This window comes from Ambystoma mexicanum, chromosome 5q (assembly GCF_040938575.1).
Source record: "Ambystoma mexicanum isolate Mex_15411 chromosome 5q, UKY_AmexF1_1, whole genome shotgun sequence".
Taxonomy (NCBI): Eukaryota; Metazoa; Chordata; class Amphibia; order Caudata; family Ambystomatidae; genus Ambystoma; species Ambystoma mexicanum.
In genome coordinates, this window is record NC_090933.1 from 1,343,408,948 (window position 1) to 1,343,427,294 (window position 18,347).

At 51.5% G+C, this 18,347-nt stretch overlaps 1 protein-coding gene and 1 long non-coding RNA gene across 4 annotated transcripts in view; one reads left to right on the forward strand and one right to left on the reverse strand.

Moving 5' to 3' along the window:
• Positions 1-18,347, forward strand: part of LOC138498120 (uncharacterized) — a 133,118-nt gene that overhangs the window by 95,037 nt on the left and 19,734 nt on the right. The gene's annotated exons all lie outside the window — the stretch shown is intronic.
• Positions 1-18,347, reverse strand: part of LOC138498116 (uncharacterized) — a 389,950-nt gene that overhangs the window by 10,708 nt on the left and 360,895 nt on the right. For all 3 annotated transcript variants that reach the window (XM_069621976.1, XM_069621975.1, XM_069621974.1), the window contains one exon: positions 478-629. In XM_069621976.1, coding sequence (XP_069478077.1) covers positions 478-629 — 152 coding nt within the window. The remainder of the gene's footprint in view (positions 1-477; positions 630-18,347) is intronic.

An 18,347-nucleotide genomic window follows, 5' to 3' on the forward strand; every position in this document is an offset into this window, starting at 1 on the left:
TCCGTTCAATGGCCATTCTTCTTTGAGATTTGTCTGGCTGGAACTGCTTGCCAAGATCAGCATTTCACAGTGTGTACTGAACCTCAGCTTTGAGTAAGTATTCATCTGAATTACGGCTAAAACAATCCTATTCAGCTCCTGCCGAATATTTTCTCTCTATGCAACTTCTGCTGAATACATTGCCTTCTCATTTCAGTGCAAAGTAACTACTTCAAGAAGAAAATAATGAGTGCTGATTGCAAAGGACAATGGGCTCTAGGATTGATAGTATTCATGATTAAATATCAGTCAAAAGTGCATATGTTTGAGAATTGGAGAATCGGAGGGGTGAGGATGAGTGAGAGGTGAGCATGGTTTGTTCCTATGGGAAATGACTATGGATAGACTTTACGACTTTACGACTTCACTGAAGATAGTGGTTACCAGGAGGTGCGAAGTAGTCAGTAATATGTTAGGTAGAGTGACATGTCCCCTTACCTGATCCTACAAACATGAAACCTTCTCCACTTGGCAGGTCATTCTCATCTCCATAGCTCCCGTCCAAGCTCATGACGGTGCCCGTGAAGGGGGCGTACACTGTTGCTCCATCTCTGCATACAACATCCACACCTTTCAGAAGTGAGTGGCCCCTGAAAGTAAAGAATCACGGTGAGTACTCCAAGCTTTGCATTGTGTGTGGGTGCCCCTATACGCTAGCAATGCAGGACTCATTGAGTGCCCTTTCATATCATTATGCCCTCTGTGTGTACTGAATATTCCAGCATTATCTATACACACGTACCCTCCCGTGTGTTCCATTACTTATGCCACGTACATCTTTAAGTTGCTTCTGTGTAGTATTAGGTCCCCCGTGTATACCACGTGGTCCCCTGTGTGTATATATATCATTAAGTCCTCTGCAGGCAGAATTACATTGTTTTTGCAGAACACTGAGCAGTGCTGGATCAACAGAATCCATAGCACCTATATGCCAGGCTTCCAAGCACTGTGAATACATGCATGTAATGTTTCAACACTGCACACATAAGCTGGGACTCTAGATGGCCTTGATGTTACGCTACGATTCCATGGATTATGCCAACACGTAAGAGCTTTAAAAGCTTGCTTCGGTTAAGGCTTTTCGCAGATGCAAGCTAGTGTTCTCTAAAATCAAAGGTTCTTCTTTTTCCCACTTGCCATGTAAGCAACATACATCATGCCTCAAGCCATGGACTAGGCCCAACGTTCACAGTAACCTCCCTCTGGACTCTTCCGCAATCTTTGCGACTCTCTCTTACTCTCTATTCTCCCCTCTGGCCCGACACACTCTGCAGGGCACACTCTGAATGTTCTGATCTCCTCAGACCTTCCCCTCTCTGTCCCTCTCACCACTCCTCTCTTCTGGAGTGATAATGTTCTCCTCTCCTCCCATCTCACCCTCTCTACCCCTCAGGCCAAGCCACTTCCATCACTGCCACTCACCTTCGTGGTCATCCGACCCATGAAGCACGTATCAGTTGAGGCTTTCGCTGCCACCTTTTCACCCTCCCCCTGCCCCTTTAGCTGACCCTCACCCTGACACAGCCCTCTCCACGCTCCACTCTGCTATCTCTGATATTCTTGCCCCTGTCATGAGAATCTGCCTGAAGCCCAAATCCAAGTGCAACTTCTGGTATGACTCAGACCTCGTCACCCTAAAACGCAAGTGCAGGGTTGCCGAGAGCGGAAATGGCTTGATTCATGTACATCCTCTGACAAACTGGCCTGCCGCCTACTCCAAAGGCAATGCCGGCTCTCTGCCCTAACCAAGAAGAGTGCTCATAAACAAGGCCGCGTCTCTACGGCATCTAACAACTCGGCTGAACTCTTCAAAATCTGTAAGGAACTGGCCAACCCTGCCGCAGTCTCTACCTCTCCTGTCCCTTCCCAGGCCCTCTGCACAGCACTGGCTTCTCACTTCATCTCTAAAACTCAGGACATCCTGTCCTCACTTTCCTCCTATCCCCTCCCTCCCTCTACTCCCTGCTTTTCCTCTGGCCCTTCTGCAGCCACCTCTCCTCCCTCCTTCTCTGCCTCTCCCTTGTTCTCCGCAGACAGGGTTTCTAGACAAGTCTGATCTATGAAAGTCTCATCGAAACAGGTTCAACCCTGTTCCTCCAAAACTACCAAGGACCATATCGACTCACTGGCTCCTGCCCTGGCTGATTTCTGCAATCACTCCTTCACCACTGGAGTCTTCCCATCCCCCCTGAAGCACTCCCCTGTGCACCCTCTTCTTAAGAAACCTTCTGCCGACCCCTCCTGCCCGGCTAACTATCGCCCAGTCTCCATCACTCCCTTCCTGGGCAAGCTCCTGGAGAAACTGGCCATCTCCCAGCTTAATCTCCATGCTGAATCTGTTGGTAGTCTTCATGACCATCAGTCTGGCTTCAGAGCTGCCAGAAGCACGGAAACTGCTCTCCTGAACTTCCGTGAAGACCTGCTCTCCAACCTTGACTCTAACACCCTGTGCGTCCTCATCTTGCTTGATCTCTCTTCTGCTGTTGACACTGTCAACCATGCCATCCCGCTGAACCGTCTCCGTGATAACCTGGGTATCACTGGTCAGTCTCTGGCGTGGCTGACCTCTTTCCTCTCCGATCGACCCTGCCAGGTCCAGCTTGGGTCCTTTCTCTCCTCTATCTCTATTTCTTCCTGTAGTGTTCCCCAGGGGTCTAACGTCCCTCCCTGGCTGTTCAACCAATACCTGGCACTCCTTGCACACCGCATCGCCACTCTCTGCCCCAACTTTCAGTGGTATGCGGATGACACCCAGCTCATTTTTAGGCTACCAATGGCCTCCTCCTCTCGTTCCATCATCTCTGTCTGTCTGTCTGCTATCCAGGAGTGATGTGCCCCAATGACCTCTGCCTTAATGCCAGGAAGACTGAGATTCTCCTCATCAGCACACCTGCTCCCTCCTTTCCTGTAGCTCTCTGGCCAGCCTCTCTTGGCCCCCTTCCTGCTCCCACCTACAAGGCTAAAAACCTCGGGTCATCTTCGACTCCACACTCTCCTTCTCTCCTCACATCTCTGACGTCTCTAAGAAGTCACACTACCAGCTGAACCTCCTCAGGGGTATTCTTCCAGTTCTCTCCTTCCCCCAGAAGCTCACTGTCTCCAGAGCTCTGGTTCTTTCTAGGCTGGATTACTACCACAGCCTCTTTCCAAATCTGCCTGCCTCTACTCTCCGCCCTCTGCAACTTATCCAGAACAGGACTGCAAGATTTGTCCTTGGCCTCAAGCCCAGGGATCATATCTCTCCAGGACTGAAATCTCTGCACTGGCTCCCAGTGGCTGCAAGGATTAAGTTCAAAACCATCTTCATCGTTCACAAGGCCTTCTGGGACCTGGGGCCTCAATACCTTCAACTCTCTCTTCCTAAATATCTTTCTTCTCGAGCTCTTCGCTCATCTGCCTCCAACTCCCTCAGGGTCAGTCGCTTCTCCAAGCAACGAGTTGCTGGTAGATCTCTTTCCTTGACTGGTGCCTCCCTCTGGAACAGCCTCACTGCCTCCCTCAAACTTGAGGAGAACCATCTCTGAATCCGGAAGTGCCTCAAAACCTTTCTCTTTGCTTCTGCTTTTTCTCCTCCTCTCCTCTGCTGACCTCCTGGCTGTAATCGGAACTACATGGACTACCTGGACACCCCCTGATCTGGGGCCCAGGTCCCTCCCCCACCAGCGTCACCCACCTGCACTGCCAGCCTATCAACCCCCGCACTTGGGGACTGTTTCTGTATCCCTACAGTCCCCCAACCAGCCTGACACCTGATGTCTGCACTTACACGTGCACTTGCCACCTGCTGGCCGTTACTTACTTATTGTTTATCTATTCCTATGTACTGCAATGTCCCTGCCCACTTCCCACGCACTTGCGCGATCTGAATGACACCTGGCCTAGTATGATCGTTATCTCTCCTCCCTTTGTTCCTCTCCCTTGTATCGACGCGCCTTGAAACACTTGTGTATAGGCGTGTTATAAATGCCATATCATATCATATCAATGAATGCAATGGCGCCTGCAGGGCTGGATATCACATAACTATCTCTGTAAGGCTTCACTTCCATTTGAAGTGTCTTCTCCCACCATTAAGAAGTTTCTGCAGGGTCGCACCACAAGTATAGAGGCCACGTGACAGATCTGCACTTGTTTAAGGAGGCTCTTCTGAAGGGTGGAAGGGGAGGGTAAGTAACTAGAACCCCTGTGTAGCCTGTAATGGCATAAGAGTTGCTTCTCACCACTGTGGCCACAAAGACGGAAGATACATCCGAGGGACTGGAACACGGACCCCCCACTGAAAAGTGCACACTGCAAAATTCTGTTTGAAGAAAACATATTTGTCTGCCACTTGTAAGACAAGGTTCAATTAAATGAGAGAACCCTTAATCAACCACTGGAAAGACAGTGCGTTGTTGACTGATGTACTACTTTACACAATATGTCTGTGTGATCAGAACCGTACACATTTTTCCAATTTTTCCAGAAAACCAACAAAATCTGTGGCCACCTCTTAGAGAAGAAGACTCCTGAAGCGCTGACACCAGAAATTACAAAATAACTATTGGATTTTCTGAAAGACACACCTTTCAGTGAAGGGGTGTTCCCAGCAGTGCCGGCACTGAATCTGACGGCTCATGGAGGTTATGCAATGACTTGTGTTAAGCAAACTGCATATCTGAAATGTATTGCATAACCTATGCCCATCAACAAATGTATTCAATGACTAGGCGATGTCATCCTCCACAGTCGCGCCTGTACAGAACACGGAGCACATCTAGGCGATGTCATCCTCCACAGTCGCGCCTGTACAGAACACGCAGCACATCTAGGCGATGTCCTCCTCCACAGTCGCGCCTGTACAGAACACGGAGCAATCTAGGCGATGTCATCCTCCACAGTCGCGCCTGTACAGAACACGGAGCACATCTAGGCGATGTCATCCTCCACAGTCGCGTCTGTACAGAACACTAGAGGCATCTACGGTTGATCTGCTTCCCTCCCCAAAGAGCTGGGTTGGGTGAACATCCAACCCTGCCAAATGGAACCTCATGGGCACTTCTGGTAAATATTTAGGCTCTCAAGTAGGGAATGGAAGGGTTAAGCCCCAGCAAAACAAGGTGCAGTTTCTCAACAACGTTGCCCTTTCAGAAAAGAAGAAATACCTGCGCACTTTTATAGGCTTCACAGACTACTAGAGAATATTTTACCCACAGTTTCCTGCAAGAACCTGCCTACTTATGAACATGCTTTCAAACAAACCATTGGGCAATCTGAAGTGCTATTAATCAACTATGCAATCTCCTCGAGATCTCCAAGCTACCGCTCGTCATCCACCCTTCCTCATCACTCCCGACTCTCCTCGAGATCTCCAAGCTACCGCTCGTCATCCACCCTTCCTCATCACTCCTGACTCTCCTCGAGATCTCCAAGCTACTGCTCGATCCACCTTTCCTCATCACTCCTGACTCTCCTCGAGATCTCCAAGCTACCGCTCGTCATCCACCCTTCCTCATCACTCCGGACTCTCCTCGAGATCTCCAAGCTACCGCTCGTCATCCACCCTTCCTCATCACTCCTGACTCTCCTCGAGATCTCCAAGCTACCACTCGATCCACCCTTCCTCATCACTCCTGACTCTCCTCGAGATCTCCAAGCTACCGCTCGTCATCCACCCTTCCTCATCACTCCGGACTCTCCTCGAGATCTCCAAGCTACCGCTCGATCCACCCTTCCTCATCTCTCCTGACTCTCCTCGAGATCTCCAAGCCACGCTCGTCATCCACCCTTCCTCATCACTCCTCACTCTCCTCGAGATCTCAAACCTACCGCTCAATCCACCCTTCCTCATCACTCCTGACTCTCCTCGAGATCGCCAAGCTACCGCTCGTCATCCACCCTTCCTCATCACTCCTGACTCTCCTCGAGATCTCCAAGCTACCGCTCGTCATCCACCCTTCCTCATCACTCCGGACTCTCCTCGAGATCTCCAAGCTACCGCTCAATCCACCCTTCCTCATCACTCCTGACTCTCCTCGAGATCTCCAAGCTACCGCTCGTCATCCACCCTTCCTCATCACTCTGGACTCTCCTCAAGATCTCCAAGCTACCGCTCGTCATCCACCCTTCCTCATCACTCCTGACTCTCCTCGAGATCTCAAACCTACCGCTCAATCCACCCTTCCTCATCACTCCTGACTCTCCTCGAGATCTCCAAGCTACCGCTCGATCCACCCTTCCTCATCACTCCTGACTCTCCTCGAGATCTCCAAGCTACCGCTCGTCATCCACCCTTCCTCATCACTCCGGACTCTCCTCGAGATCTCTAAGCTACCGCTCAATCCACCCTTCCTCATCTCTCCTGACTCTCCTCGAGATCTCCAAGCCACGCTCGTCATCCACCCTTCCTCATCACTCCGGACTCTCCTCAGGATCTCCAAGCTACCGCTCGTCATCCACCCTTCCTCATCACTCCTGACTCTCCTCGAGATCTCCAAGATACCGCTCGATCCACCCTCCCTCATCACTCCTGACTCTCCTCGAGATTTCCAAGCTACCGCTCGATCCACCCTCCCTCATCACTCCTGACTCTCCTCGAGATCTCCAAGCTACCGCTCGATCCACCCTCCCTCATCACTCCTGACTCTCCTCGAGATTTCCAAGCTACCGCTCGTCATCCACCCTTCCTCATCTCTCCTGACTCTCCTCGAGATCTCCAAGCTACTGCTCGATCCACCCTTCCTCATCACTCCTGACTCTCCTCGAGATTTCCAAGCTACCGCTCGATCCACCCTCCCTCATCACTCCTGACTCTCCTCGAGATCTCCAAGCTACCGCTCGATTCACCTTTCCTCATCACTCTGGACTCTCCTCGAGATCTCCAAGCTACCGCTCGTCATCCACCCTTCCTCATCACTCCTGACTCTCCTCGAGATCTCCAAGCTACCGCTCGATCCACCCTCCCTCATCACTCCTGACTCTCCTCGAGATCTCCAAGCTACCGCTCAATCAACCCTCCCTCATCACTCCTGACTCTCCTCGAGATCTCCAAGCTACCGCTCGATCCACCCTTCCTCATCACTCCTGACTCTCCTCGAGATCTCCAAGCTACCGCTCGTCATCCACCCTTCCTCATCACTCTGGACTCTCCTTGAGATCTCCAAGCTACCGCTCGATCCACCCTCCCTCATCACTCCTGACACTCCTCGAGATCTCCAAGCTACCGCTCGATCCACCCTTCCTCATCACTCCTGACTCTCTTCGAGATCTCCAAGCTACCGCTCGATCCACCCTCCCTCATCACTCCTGACTCTCCTCGAGATCTCCAAGCTACCGCTCGATCCACCCTTCCTCATCACTCCGGACTCTCCTCGAGATCTCCAAGCTACCGCTCGATCCACCCTTCCTCATCACTCCTGACTCTCCTCGAGATCTCCAAGCTACCGCTCGATCCACCCTTCCTCATCACTCTGGACTCTCCTCGAGAACTCCAAGCTACCGCTCGATCCACCCTTCCTCATCACTCCTGACTCTCCTCGAGATCTCCAAGCTACCGCTCGTCATCCACCCTTCCTCATCACTCCTGACTCTCCTCGAGATCTCCAAGCTACCACTCGATCCACCCTTCCTCATCACTCCTGACTCTCCTCGAGATCTCCAAGCTACCGCTCGTCATCCACCCTTCCTCATCACTCCGGACTCTCCTCGAGATCTCCAAGCTACCGCTCGATCCACCCTTCCTCATCTCTCCTGACTCTCCTCGAGATCTCCAAGCCACGCTCGTCATCCACCCTTCCTCATCACTCCTCACTCTCCTCGAGATCTCAAACCTACCGCTCGATCCACCCTTCCTCATCACTCCTGACTCTCCTCGAGATCGCCAAGCTACCGCTCGTCATCCACCCTTCCTCATCACTCCTGACTCTCCTCGAGATCTCCAAGCTACCGCTCGTCATCCACCCTTCCTCATCACTCCGGACTCTCCTCGAGATCTCCAAGCTACCGCTCAATCCACCCTTCCTCATCACTCCTGACTCTCCTCGAGATCTCCAAGCTACCGCTCGTCATCCACCCTTCCTCATCACTCTGGACTCTCCTCAAGATCTCCAAGCTACCGCTCGTCATCCACCCTTCCTCATCACTCCTGACTCTCCTCGAGATCTCAAACCTACCGCTCAATCCACCCTTCCTCATCACTCCTGACTCTCCCCGAGATCTCCAAGCTACCGCTCGATCCACCCTTCCTCATCACTCCTGACTCTCCTCGAGATCTCCAAGCTACCGCTCGTCATCCACCTTTCCTCATCACTCCGGACTCTCCTCGAGATCTCTAAGCTACCGCTCGATCCACCCTTCCTCATCTCTCCTGACTCTCCTCGAGATCTCCAAGCCACGCTCGTCATCCACCCTTCCTCATCACTCCTGACTCTCCTCGAGATCTCCAAGATACCGCTCGATCCACCCTCCCTCATCACTCCTGACTCTCCTCGAGATTTCCAAGCTACCGCTCGATCCACCCTCCCTCATCACTCCTGACTCTCCTCAAGATCTCCAAGCTACCGCTCGATCCACCCTCCCTCATCACTCCTGACTCTCCTCGAGATTTCCAAGCTACCGCTCGTCATCCACCCTTCCTCATCTCTCCTGACTCTCCTCGAGATCTCCAAGCTACTGCTCGATCCACCCTCCGTCATCACTCCTGACTCTCCTCGAGATCTCCAAGCTACCGCTTGATCCACCCTTCCTCATCACTCCTGACTCTCCTCGAGATTTCCAAGCTACCGCTCGATCCACCCTCCCTCATCACTCCTGATTCTCCTCGAGATCTCCAAGCTACCGCTCGATTCACCTTTCCTCATCACTCCTGACTCTCCTCGAGATCTCCAAGCTACCGCTCGATCCACCCTCCCTCATCACTCCTGACTCTCCTCGAGATCTCCAAGCTACCGCTCGATCCACCCTCCCTCATCACTCCTGACTCTCCTCGAGATCTCCAAGCTACCGCTCGATCCACCCTTCCTCATCACTCCTGACTCTCCTCGAGATCTCCAAGCTACCGCTCGTCATCCACCCTTCCTCATCACTCTGGACTCTCCTCGAGATCTCCAAGCTACCGCTCGATCCACCCTCCCTCATCACTCCTGACACTCCTCGAGATCTCCAAGCTACCGCTCGATCCACCCTTCCTCATCACTCCGGCCTCTCCTCGAGATCTCCAAGCTACCGTTCAATCCACCCTTCCTCATCACTCCTGACTCTCCTCGAGATCTCCAAGCTACCGCTCTATCCACCCTTCCTCATCACTCCGGACTCTCCTCGAGATCTCCAAGCTACCGCTCGATCCACCCTTCCTCATCACTCCTGACTCTCCTCGAGATCTCCAAGCTACCGCTCGATCCACCCTCCCTCATCACTCCTGACTCTCCTCGAGATCTCCAAGCTACCGCTCGATCCACCCTTCCTCATCACTCCGGACTCTCCTCGAGATCTCCAAGCTACCGCTCGATCCACCCTTCCTCATCACTCCTGACTCTCCTCGAGATCTCCAAGCTACCGCTCGATCCGCCCTTCCTCATCACTCCGGACTCTCCTCGAGATCTCCAAGCTACCGCTCGATCCACCCTTCCTCATCACTCCTGACTCTCCTCGAGATCTCCAAGCTACCGCTCGTCATCCACCCTTCCTCATCACTCCTGACTCTCCTCGAGATCTCCAAGCTACCGCTCGTCATCCACCCTTCCTCATCACTCCGGACTCTCCTCGAGATCTCCAAGCTACCGCTCGATCCACCCTCCCTCATCACTCCTGACACTCCTCGAGATCTCCAAGCTACCGCTCGATCCACCCTTCCTCATCACTCCGGCCTCTCCTCGAGATCTCCAAGCTACCGTTCAATCCACCCTTCCTCATCACTCCTGACTCTCCTCGAGATCTCCAAGCTACCGCTCTATCCACCCTTCCTCATCACTCCGGACTCTCCTCGAGATCTCCAAGCTACCGCTCGATCCACCCTTCCTCATCACTCCTGACTCTCCTCGAGATCTCCAAGCTACCGCTCGATCCACCCTCCCTCATCACTCCTGACTCTCCTCGAGATCTCCAAGCTACCGCTCGATCCACCCTTCCTCATCACTCCGGACTCTCCTCGAGATCTCCAAGCTACCGCTCGATCCACCCTTCCTCATCACTCCTGACTCTCCTCGAGATCTCCAAGCTACCGCTCGATCCACCCTTCCTCATCACTCCGGACTCTCCTCGAGATCTCCAAGCTACCGCTCGATCCACCCTTCCTCATCACTCCTGACTCTCCTCGAGATCTCCAAGCTACCGCTCGTCATCCACCCTTCCTCATCACTCCTGACTCTCCTCGAGATCGCCAAGCTACCGCTCGTCATCCTCTCTTCCTCATCACTCCTGACTCCAATCAACATTTCATACAACAGGTGATGCCCCCATTGTTGAATTAGGTGGAGTAGAAGACGAGAAACCTATGTTATCACCCTGCAGAACATTATTTCACAGGCAACTTCGGTATTTCACTATTGAAAAAGAATGCCTAGCAATGAAGTTGGCCACAGCACATCTGTGGTATTAACTTGCAGGATCCCAGTTTACATTGCTCACTGATTGCTCACTGATCAAGGACCCCTAGCCTGGCTCTCATGACACAAGGACACACATTTTACAGCTGTTTTTGAGTCCACAGACCTAAAGTTATAGAACCATCTGTTGGAGCGAGAGCAACCATCTGAATGCAGACTACAGATAGTGTTTCCCTAGTCCCTTTCTGGGCAAAAAGGAGATGGGGAAGTTAATGGGAAGGTGTGTGGTGAAGTGGAGGAGAAATCCCAACCTGGTGAGTGTCTTCTTCATCAATGCTACAGTGCTGTGGGACTGCAGAAAGGATGTTGGCAGAGGAAGGAGGATGGATGGAGTAGGCCTAGACCTATTTACTCTCTGAAGGAACCAGAGGAGAAATAAGCCAGGATGCAGAGGCCAAAGAACCAGTCAGCTGATCTCTGACTCAGAAATCCTCAAAAACAGTGAGGAAAAGAGAACCGGGTGTGGGCATGCAGGAAGAGGTCGGTCACTTGAAACCACAGCTGTAAAAGAATGGGGGAGGAAGTGGAACCAGCCCCACTCTGTGTGGGACAGGAGGAATAGAGTGGCGTGTAGAGGAGAACGGGTACAGGTGACTGATCAGACAATCAGGAGGAACTGCTCAGTGGAGCCTCCAAGAACCTCCAAGGGAAGAGAAGGGTGGGGAGTCAGTAGAATATGCTAAAACCATCAAAGAAACAAATACTTACAACTCAGGAGCTGAAGCCAGAAAGGAGTGACTATCGGGAGTGGACAGAGCGTAGCTGGGAGCAGAAAGCCGTAAAAGAAAAGATTTGGGGGATTTTTAAAACAAGAGGGGTATTGCCAAGCTTTTAGACAAAAGAAAAACCTGTTGCAAGTTGAAATGCCATAATGCCAAGGTCAAGTGTGTGGCAACAGTTTGGAGGAGGAGAAAAACAAGCATGAAGACAATCATTAATACTGATGGAGAAACTGTTGCATGCACTTGTGACATTGCTGGAGAAAGTAGTGAGGGGAGCAGAGCACTAGTGTAAAGACCCCTTCTTACAGTCCAAAATAGAGAGCCATCAAGAAAGAACATGAAGAATGACCATTGCAAATCAGGACTCCTGCATGCTTTATACTGGAATGAAGGAAACTAGAAAGGCATTTACCATATGATAGGTTGCATGTTGGGAATTGCATTTAATGCATGCTAGAGGAACATTTCAAATCATAATGAGGCCCACCAGTCAGTCAGGTTTGCTGACTCACCACATGTTTGTTAGGAGAATCTTTGAAACCTATGCAATCCAATTTCTTAGAAGTGCCTGCAAAGGTGCCTCCTCCCTCATCCTGCTATACTTTACTTGTGAGCCTCGCCCAGTTCCAGAATCCCTTTTCTTCTGATCTGAAGTTGGCATTATTTGCATCATTCACTTTGCACATTGTTCATGCCAGACAAAAGCAGGTTAACAAAGATAAGACAGCAGTTTACGCCACATACAGGGCTACCAGATCTTACAGGAAATGGTGCAATAAATGAGATTCTGGGCCATAACTAGTCATTAATGCACTCCCCTGGTTGGATGACCTTGCTGCTTCTCTGAGCTCCAGCTTCTTCGACTACATCTGGAGAAGCCTGTCCTTTTTCATTTCACCCAGTTGTGCAGCCAGCTTATGTCCTTCCAATGCCATCTTATCCCACTCTAGGACACATGGAACCTATGCCAGAGTTGCCCTTTGAATCTCAAGTGCCAGGCCCTCCAGTTGGGGAGCCTTCTCTTTGGTTGACAGTATGAATCCATTGGCCAGACAGGCTGCCAGAGGGGAAACTGGAGACATGCTGTTGGGTCCCACTGAATTAGACTCTTCCTCCTCAGTACCCTTAGGATTTCTTATTTCCTTTGGTACATCTTTTCTGTTCATGCGTTGGGTTTTGGGTTTCCACAGCCTATGGCTCTGGCAGGTCGTTCCTCTTCAGAGTAATGCTTCCAGGGATGGTCTGACCCTAACCCAAACCTTTCTCTTACTGCTTGGTGAAGCAGAACAGTTTAATCACGATACAATGTGTTTCTCTGGTCACTGGCAGTGATCCTACTGCTGACATCAGATGGTCGAAACAATGTCTCGGGGCACTGTGGTTAGTGTCTTTAGAGGTTCCTCACCAAAGTTATGTATTTTTAAATGTCCTTCATGCTTCTAGGGTATTTGTGGTCGAGCAGCCAAGCCACAACTCTTTGAAATGTATGTGGGGTATCAGAAACACAATTGAATTATTTGTTATATTGCATAAACTAATGGCCACACTTAGAATGCCTTATCTCAGTTCAGTAAGTACGAAGAAGGTCTACAAGAGCAGGAACATAACTCAGTGGAACAGCTCTTACATCGGTAGAGGTTAAATCAGGGTAACCAGCAATATGCTGAGATGAGAACAGCACAAAAACAGCAGCTGCTCTCTTAGGGCTGTAAATCACAGCCAGAAAGGAGCTCAGATAAGAGGTAACATTGTGTTAGCTTTGAGCTAGTCTAACAGCATTTGTCTTTTTTAATTTTCCTTTTTTTATTGGTATATAGTTTATTACAAACTTTGACCTAACAAATTACATATCATCAGATTAAATATTAATAACAGCCCCTGGAGATGGGCGATGAAAAAAGGACAGGTATACATCAGAACTTTCCTTGTTCCACTTTCTTTTTCCTCTAATTTCTCCATATCTTTAAAAATAGTTTGTTTTCGGCAAGATTTCTCTTAAAATATTTGATACACCAAAAATGTACTTAAAAAAGGTTTCCACAATAAAATCGCTCCCACGACTCTTCCACTTCGATCCATGGAGCATTCGATAGTAGGTCACCCAAATGTCTTGATCTCTGCGTTTGAAGTGACTCGCAACCCAGAAGCAGGTGTTGTACATTTTCTGTATGCACTTTGCAAAAGCTACAAAGGAAGTCCAAGGTTCCATCTTGACTTCTTGCAAAAAGGACTTCTTTCGTGTGGATAGCACTCATCCTGAACCTGAGGAATGCATTTCTCTGTGCAGGACTGGGAAATGTAATAACACATTTAGGCACTATGTTCAACGATCTACGGTTTGTTTTTAACAGTGATCCCAGTTTAGATGATCCTGTTAGGTTTTCTGTACGGTTCCTGCCTGCACACCAGAGTTTTTGTTTTGTTTTTCCTGGGTTATTCTTTAGCTGTAGTTCGCTGGAGTCTATGAAATGTATTTTTTGTTCAAGGTTTGCGGACCATGATCTTAGAACCTCATCATAAGTAAGACGTGGCTTCTCTTTTCAGATCTCGGATTGTACCGGGCTGTCTTCCGTGATTACTTTCCTGAGAAGGCTGCGGGAGTGCCACATGACCCAGCCAGACATGGAGACTAGACTCAACTCCCATCTCTTCCTGCAGTCATCACAAGGACCATCTCGGTGAAATATTTACATTTCAAATGAACGCGGGCGGCGGACAAACGCCAAGTGGAAATCATTGCATCGCCGAAAATATGGAATGATGCATTTGTAACTTGGAACATGTTACCAAGACCATGCCCGCGTCCCCCCTACCCGCCGCCCCTAAACCCCTATGTAAGGTGAGGCGCACTTACTTTGTGAGTTTCCCTGCAGCGTGAGTTCCGCCTACCCCCCCATTGTGGGGTGGAAGTTCTGCCGCAGGGCCTGTTTTATTTTCTTTTTATTTTCCTTTTCCCCTGCTTTTCTTGTTATGGAAGTGGGGGACTCCCTCCGCAACCCCCGCAATGTTCGACATTATGGGAATTGTGGCGTTGGCCCGCAAGGGCTGCGCACGCGGCGGCGTGACGTTGCACGTCGCCGCGTGCAGCTTTAATAAACGGGGCGTTCCCGGAAGCCAGCAGAGCGACCGGGGAGCCCGAAGCCGACAGGCGTGTGTGTGTGTGTGCTCTGTCGGGTTGGGGGCTCACGGGCACGCATGGGGGCAAATGATAGACCCCCAACAGTGGCAACGAGTGGTGACGGATGCCCGGGCCCGGCGGTGAAAGGCGTCTGGAATTTTTCTTCATAACGGAACGTTCACAGACGTTTCGTTTCACGCCGTGGCTGCGGACCGCACACGCGGCTGGCGGCCATTTTGGACACAAGGCCGCGGAACTTCTCGGGGCTTCGGTTCGGAACGAGAAGGTGATCCGGGTCTAATTTTTGGATTTCATGGTAGCAGACTGCATAACCTGCACGCCCATACCTAATTTGTGTGTTTTACTCATATTTTGGGACTGTTACGTCGAGTGCAAGCTAGGACAAGGACTACTATGGCAGGGCCTGCTTAGTCCAGTCCACCCACATAGCTTAATTTTTGGGACCTCTACTTTGCGGTGCATTGCTGCAGGGTGGCGACAAGGCACTTCCTCGCCCTTCATTATCAGGACACATTCTCTTGATCCTCTTCATCATCACAAGGTGGTGGCAGTTGGTGCTTCTTTGTGTGCAAGACTCTTTAGTGGTGCTCAGTGAAGGGGACACCCCTCACCGTCGTCTCCGTTCTCCAAGTTGGACCATTGCTGTGCCTGGTGTGGGGGTGAATCCACCTGCATGGTGATGGTGGGAATCTGAGTTGCGGCCCCAGGACTTGAAGTGGGGGTGCCTGTGCGCTCAGTCCCATGTACGACAGCGACCAGGACGGCGACACTGCGGACCCTGTGGAAGACTCTCAGGACGAAGGTCAGGTGCCTGCACCCCAGGCACTACTAGGGGCGCAGCCAGCCGCTCCACAAGGGGCTCCCATTATGGCTCAAGCGAGAGCCCAGGCGGCCCTACAACCGATACCAGAATTTGATCCAACGGGCCCCCCGTCCAGCCTGGGGCCCCGATGGAGGAGGTGGGTGGCCCGCCTGGACTTGTACTTTAGGGCTGCTCGGGTGACGGACGACGACAGCATGGTAGCCACCATGCTGTACTCGGCGGGAGCAGCGGTTCAGGAGATCTTCGAGTCACTGACACCGGTTGACCAGACCTATGGTGAGGCCAAAGCGGCTCTCCTTGCACATTTCCTTCCCCTCGCCAACGTGGACTTCGAGAGGTTTGTCATGCTGTCGGCCAAACAAAAGGATGATGAGACCCTGGACACTTTTTACGGCCGCCTGCGCCGCCTTTCCCAAGGGTGTGCGTGGAGGGATGCGGATGATATGCTACGAACAATGCTGATCCAAGCATGCTCCTCCGGCAAACTGAGGAGACAGGTCCTCAGAGAGCCGGGAATCACTCTCCCCCGCATACTGGAACTGGGTCGATGTCACGAAGTGGCTGAGGCACGGGCAAACAAAATGGAGGCGGGGTCACGCTCGATCAAGGCCGAAGAGGTGTGCGCTGTTTGGCGGGGTGGCCGAGGAATAAGAAGGCCTGGTGGAGGTCCCCGAGACAGAGCTGGAAGATCAGGGGAGTCATGTCAAAAGTGTGGCTATGACCTCCCCCACCCAACAGAGTGCCCAGCCGCAGGAAGAACATGTGGCCCATGCGGACTGCCTGATCACTTCTCAAGAGTGTGCAAGTCAGCTCTACCTGTCATGGTATCGAGAGGCCCTGCCCGGATCTGGACTCCACGCCAAAACCGCCCGTCCAACGTGGCCCAGGTAGATCAAGCGGAAGAGGAGACCCAGATGGAGGTGGCTGAAGAAGAAGAGGAGGAAAACATCTTTTTCGTCTCAAGCATGGGGGTCCTGAAAGGCAAAAGCAGGAGGCAGCCAAGGTGCGTGGTGGAGGTGAACCGCTCGCCTGTTCCCGTGTTGGTGGACACAGGGGCATCTGTCAATGTAATGGCGAGGGGACATTATGACGCTCTTGACCCGCCACCGAATCTGGCTGTGCCAAGAGCTAGCATATTCGCCTTTGGTGGACTTGAGCCTATACCGCTGGACGGGGCGTTCGTAGCGAAGGTGGAACATGAAGGCTCGATGATCAGGGCTCGGTTCTACGTGACCCCTATAAGCAACAACACCCTGCTGAGCTGTGCGGCTGCGGAGGCACTCGGGATAGTCAGTTTTGCGTACTCAGTGTACCTGGAGGACATTAACGATCTACTTGACAAGTACGCGGCCCTGTTCAACGGCATTGGGAAAATGACCGGTGATCCAGTCAGGCTGCACATTGACAATTCAGTACAACCCACTGCCCTGAAACACCGGAGAGTTCCCTTTCATCTGAGGGAGCAGGTCGACAAGGAGCTGGATAACCTGGTGGCCTTGGACATCATCGAGAAGGTGGAAGGCCCAACACCATGGGTGTCCCCCATTGTCGTGGCCAGAAAACCAAAACAGCCAGACTCAGTTCGTATATGTGTGGACATGAGGCTGCCCAACAAGGCCATCAAAAGGGAGCGACACCTGACTCCGACCATTGATGACATAATCGCTGAGGTACAAGGGGCCAGATTCTTCTCCAAGCTCGACCTCAGAGCAGGGTATCATCAAGTTGTTGTAACGGTCACCTGATTCCCACGGAGGCGCGGGTCTTGGCAGGAAGGTGTCTGTGACTCGAAAAGTGATGTGCAGGACTCGATTGGCTTCTGGGGTCGAACCTCTTCGCACTGTGTGTCGAACTCGAAGAGTGAGGTTTCTGCAGGTGAAAGAATATGGGGGTTAATGGTCTGGGTTGTTGAATGTCCCTCTCTCTCTCTCTCTCCCTTCCCAGCTTGTCTGTAGAGCCCCCCCCCCCAGGTCAACGTGCTCACCTTAGATAGGTGAATGCTGGGCTCTCCATCTGCGTCTGGTGCAGGGTGCCGTTGCCAGTTCCTTCACTGGTGAAACATTGGCCTCTTGAATTCAGAGGATGGTTACCGTCGTTATCTGCACGAGCGGTGAGTTTCTGGACACCTTTTGTCTTTATAGTCTTTAAATGCGTGGCACGTTAATATTGAAGACTCTGTATAATGCTTTTCCCTTATGTATTGCAGGACTCTTGAGATGGAAGATGGAGTGAAGCGCCTGGAAATTCGTAAGTATGGCAAGCGCTCTAACTGTCTCTTTCCTTGCAGCTTAGTTCGGGTTAAAGAGACGCCGGAGTATTCGCAGGCGTTTTATTGCGACGAGCGTGATGGGCGTGAGTAAATACCTGCTTAATGTCTTTTTCTTTTGTCTTTCAGATGGTGGTTTGCAGCGCCGGAGTCCGCGGAATGCTAGTAAGTTTTAACTATACTTTGTCTTCACAGGCTACGATGCAGAATGAAGAAATCCGGAATTCACGGCGTGCCGGTAAGTATAACAATGCTTTTGTCTTTGCAGGCGAAGGTGCAGCGTGAGACACGGCCGCTGCCGGTGGATCAGGTGAGTAAGCACTGCGTGTTGCTAACCTGTTGTTTCTTGTCTTTTGCAGGTGCTGATGTTGACTGGATACAGGACTGGTAAGTATAATTCTTGCAGGTTCAGGATCGAAGGAAGAAAGGCTGGAACAGACTCAGTGAGCGTTCTGCTGCAGATGCAGAATAACGCGAAGCACGTTCCATCTATCGGGTGTGGTTTAAATAGCCTTGGAGTGATGAGGCGTCTTCTTCCACGGCCCCGCCTAGGTAAGAAAAGAGTTCCAGTTTCCAGAAGAGTTCCAGTGCTGTATCCAGGGAGTGGAGCTGCCCCACCCAGGTAAGGAAGTAGTTCCTGTTCACAGAGGGCTTCTAAGTGGCTGGTAAGTAAGCAGCATGGTCTGCTGCAGGTAAGTCCACCCAAGCACTTTCACACCAATTATGAGCCCGGCGCTTCCAGTGCCGGGACCGATGATTTTGATGAGCCTGGTGCCAC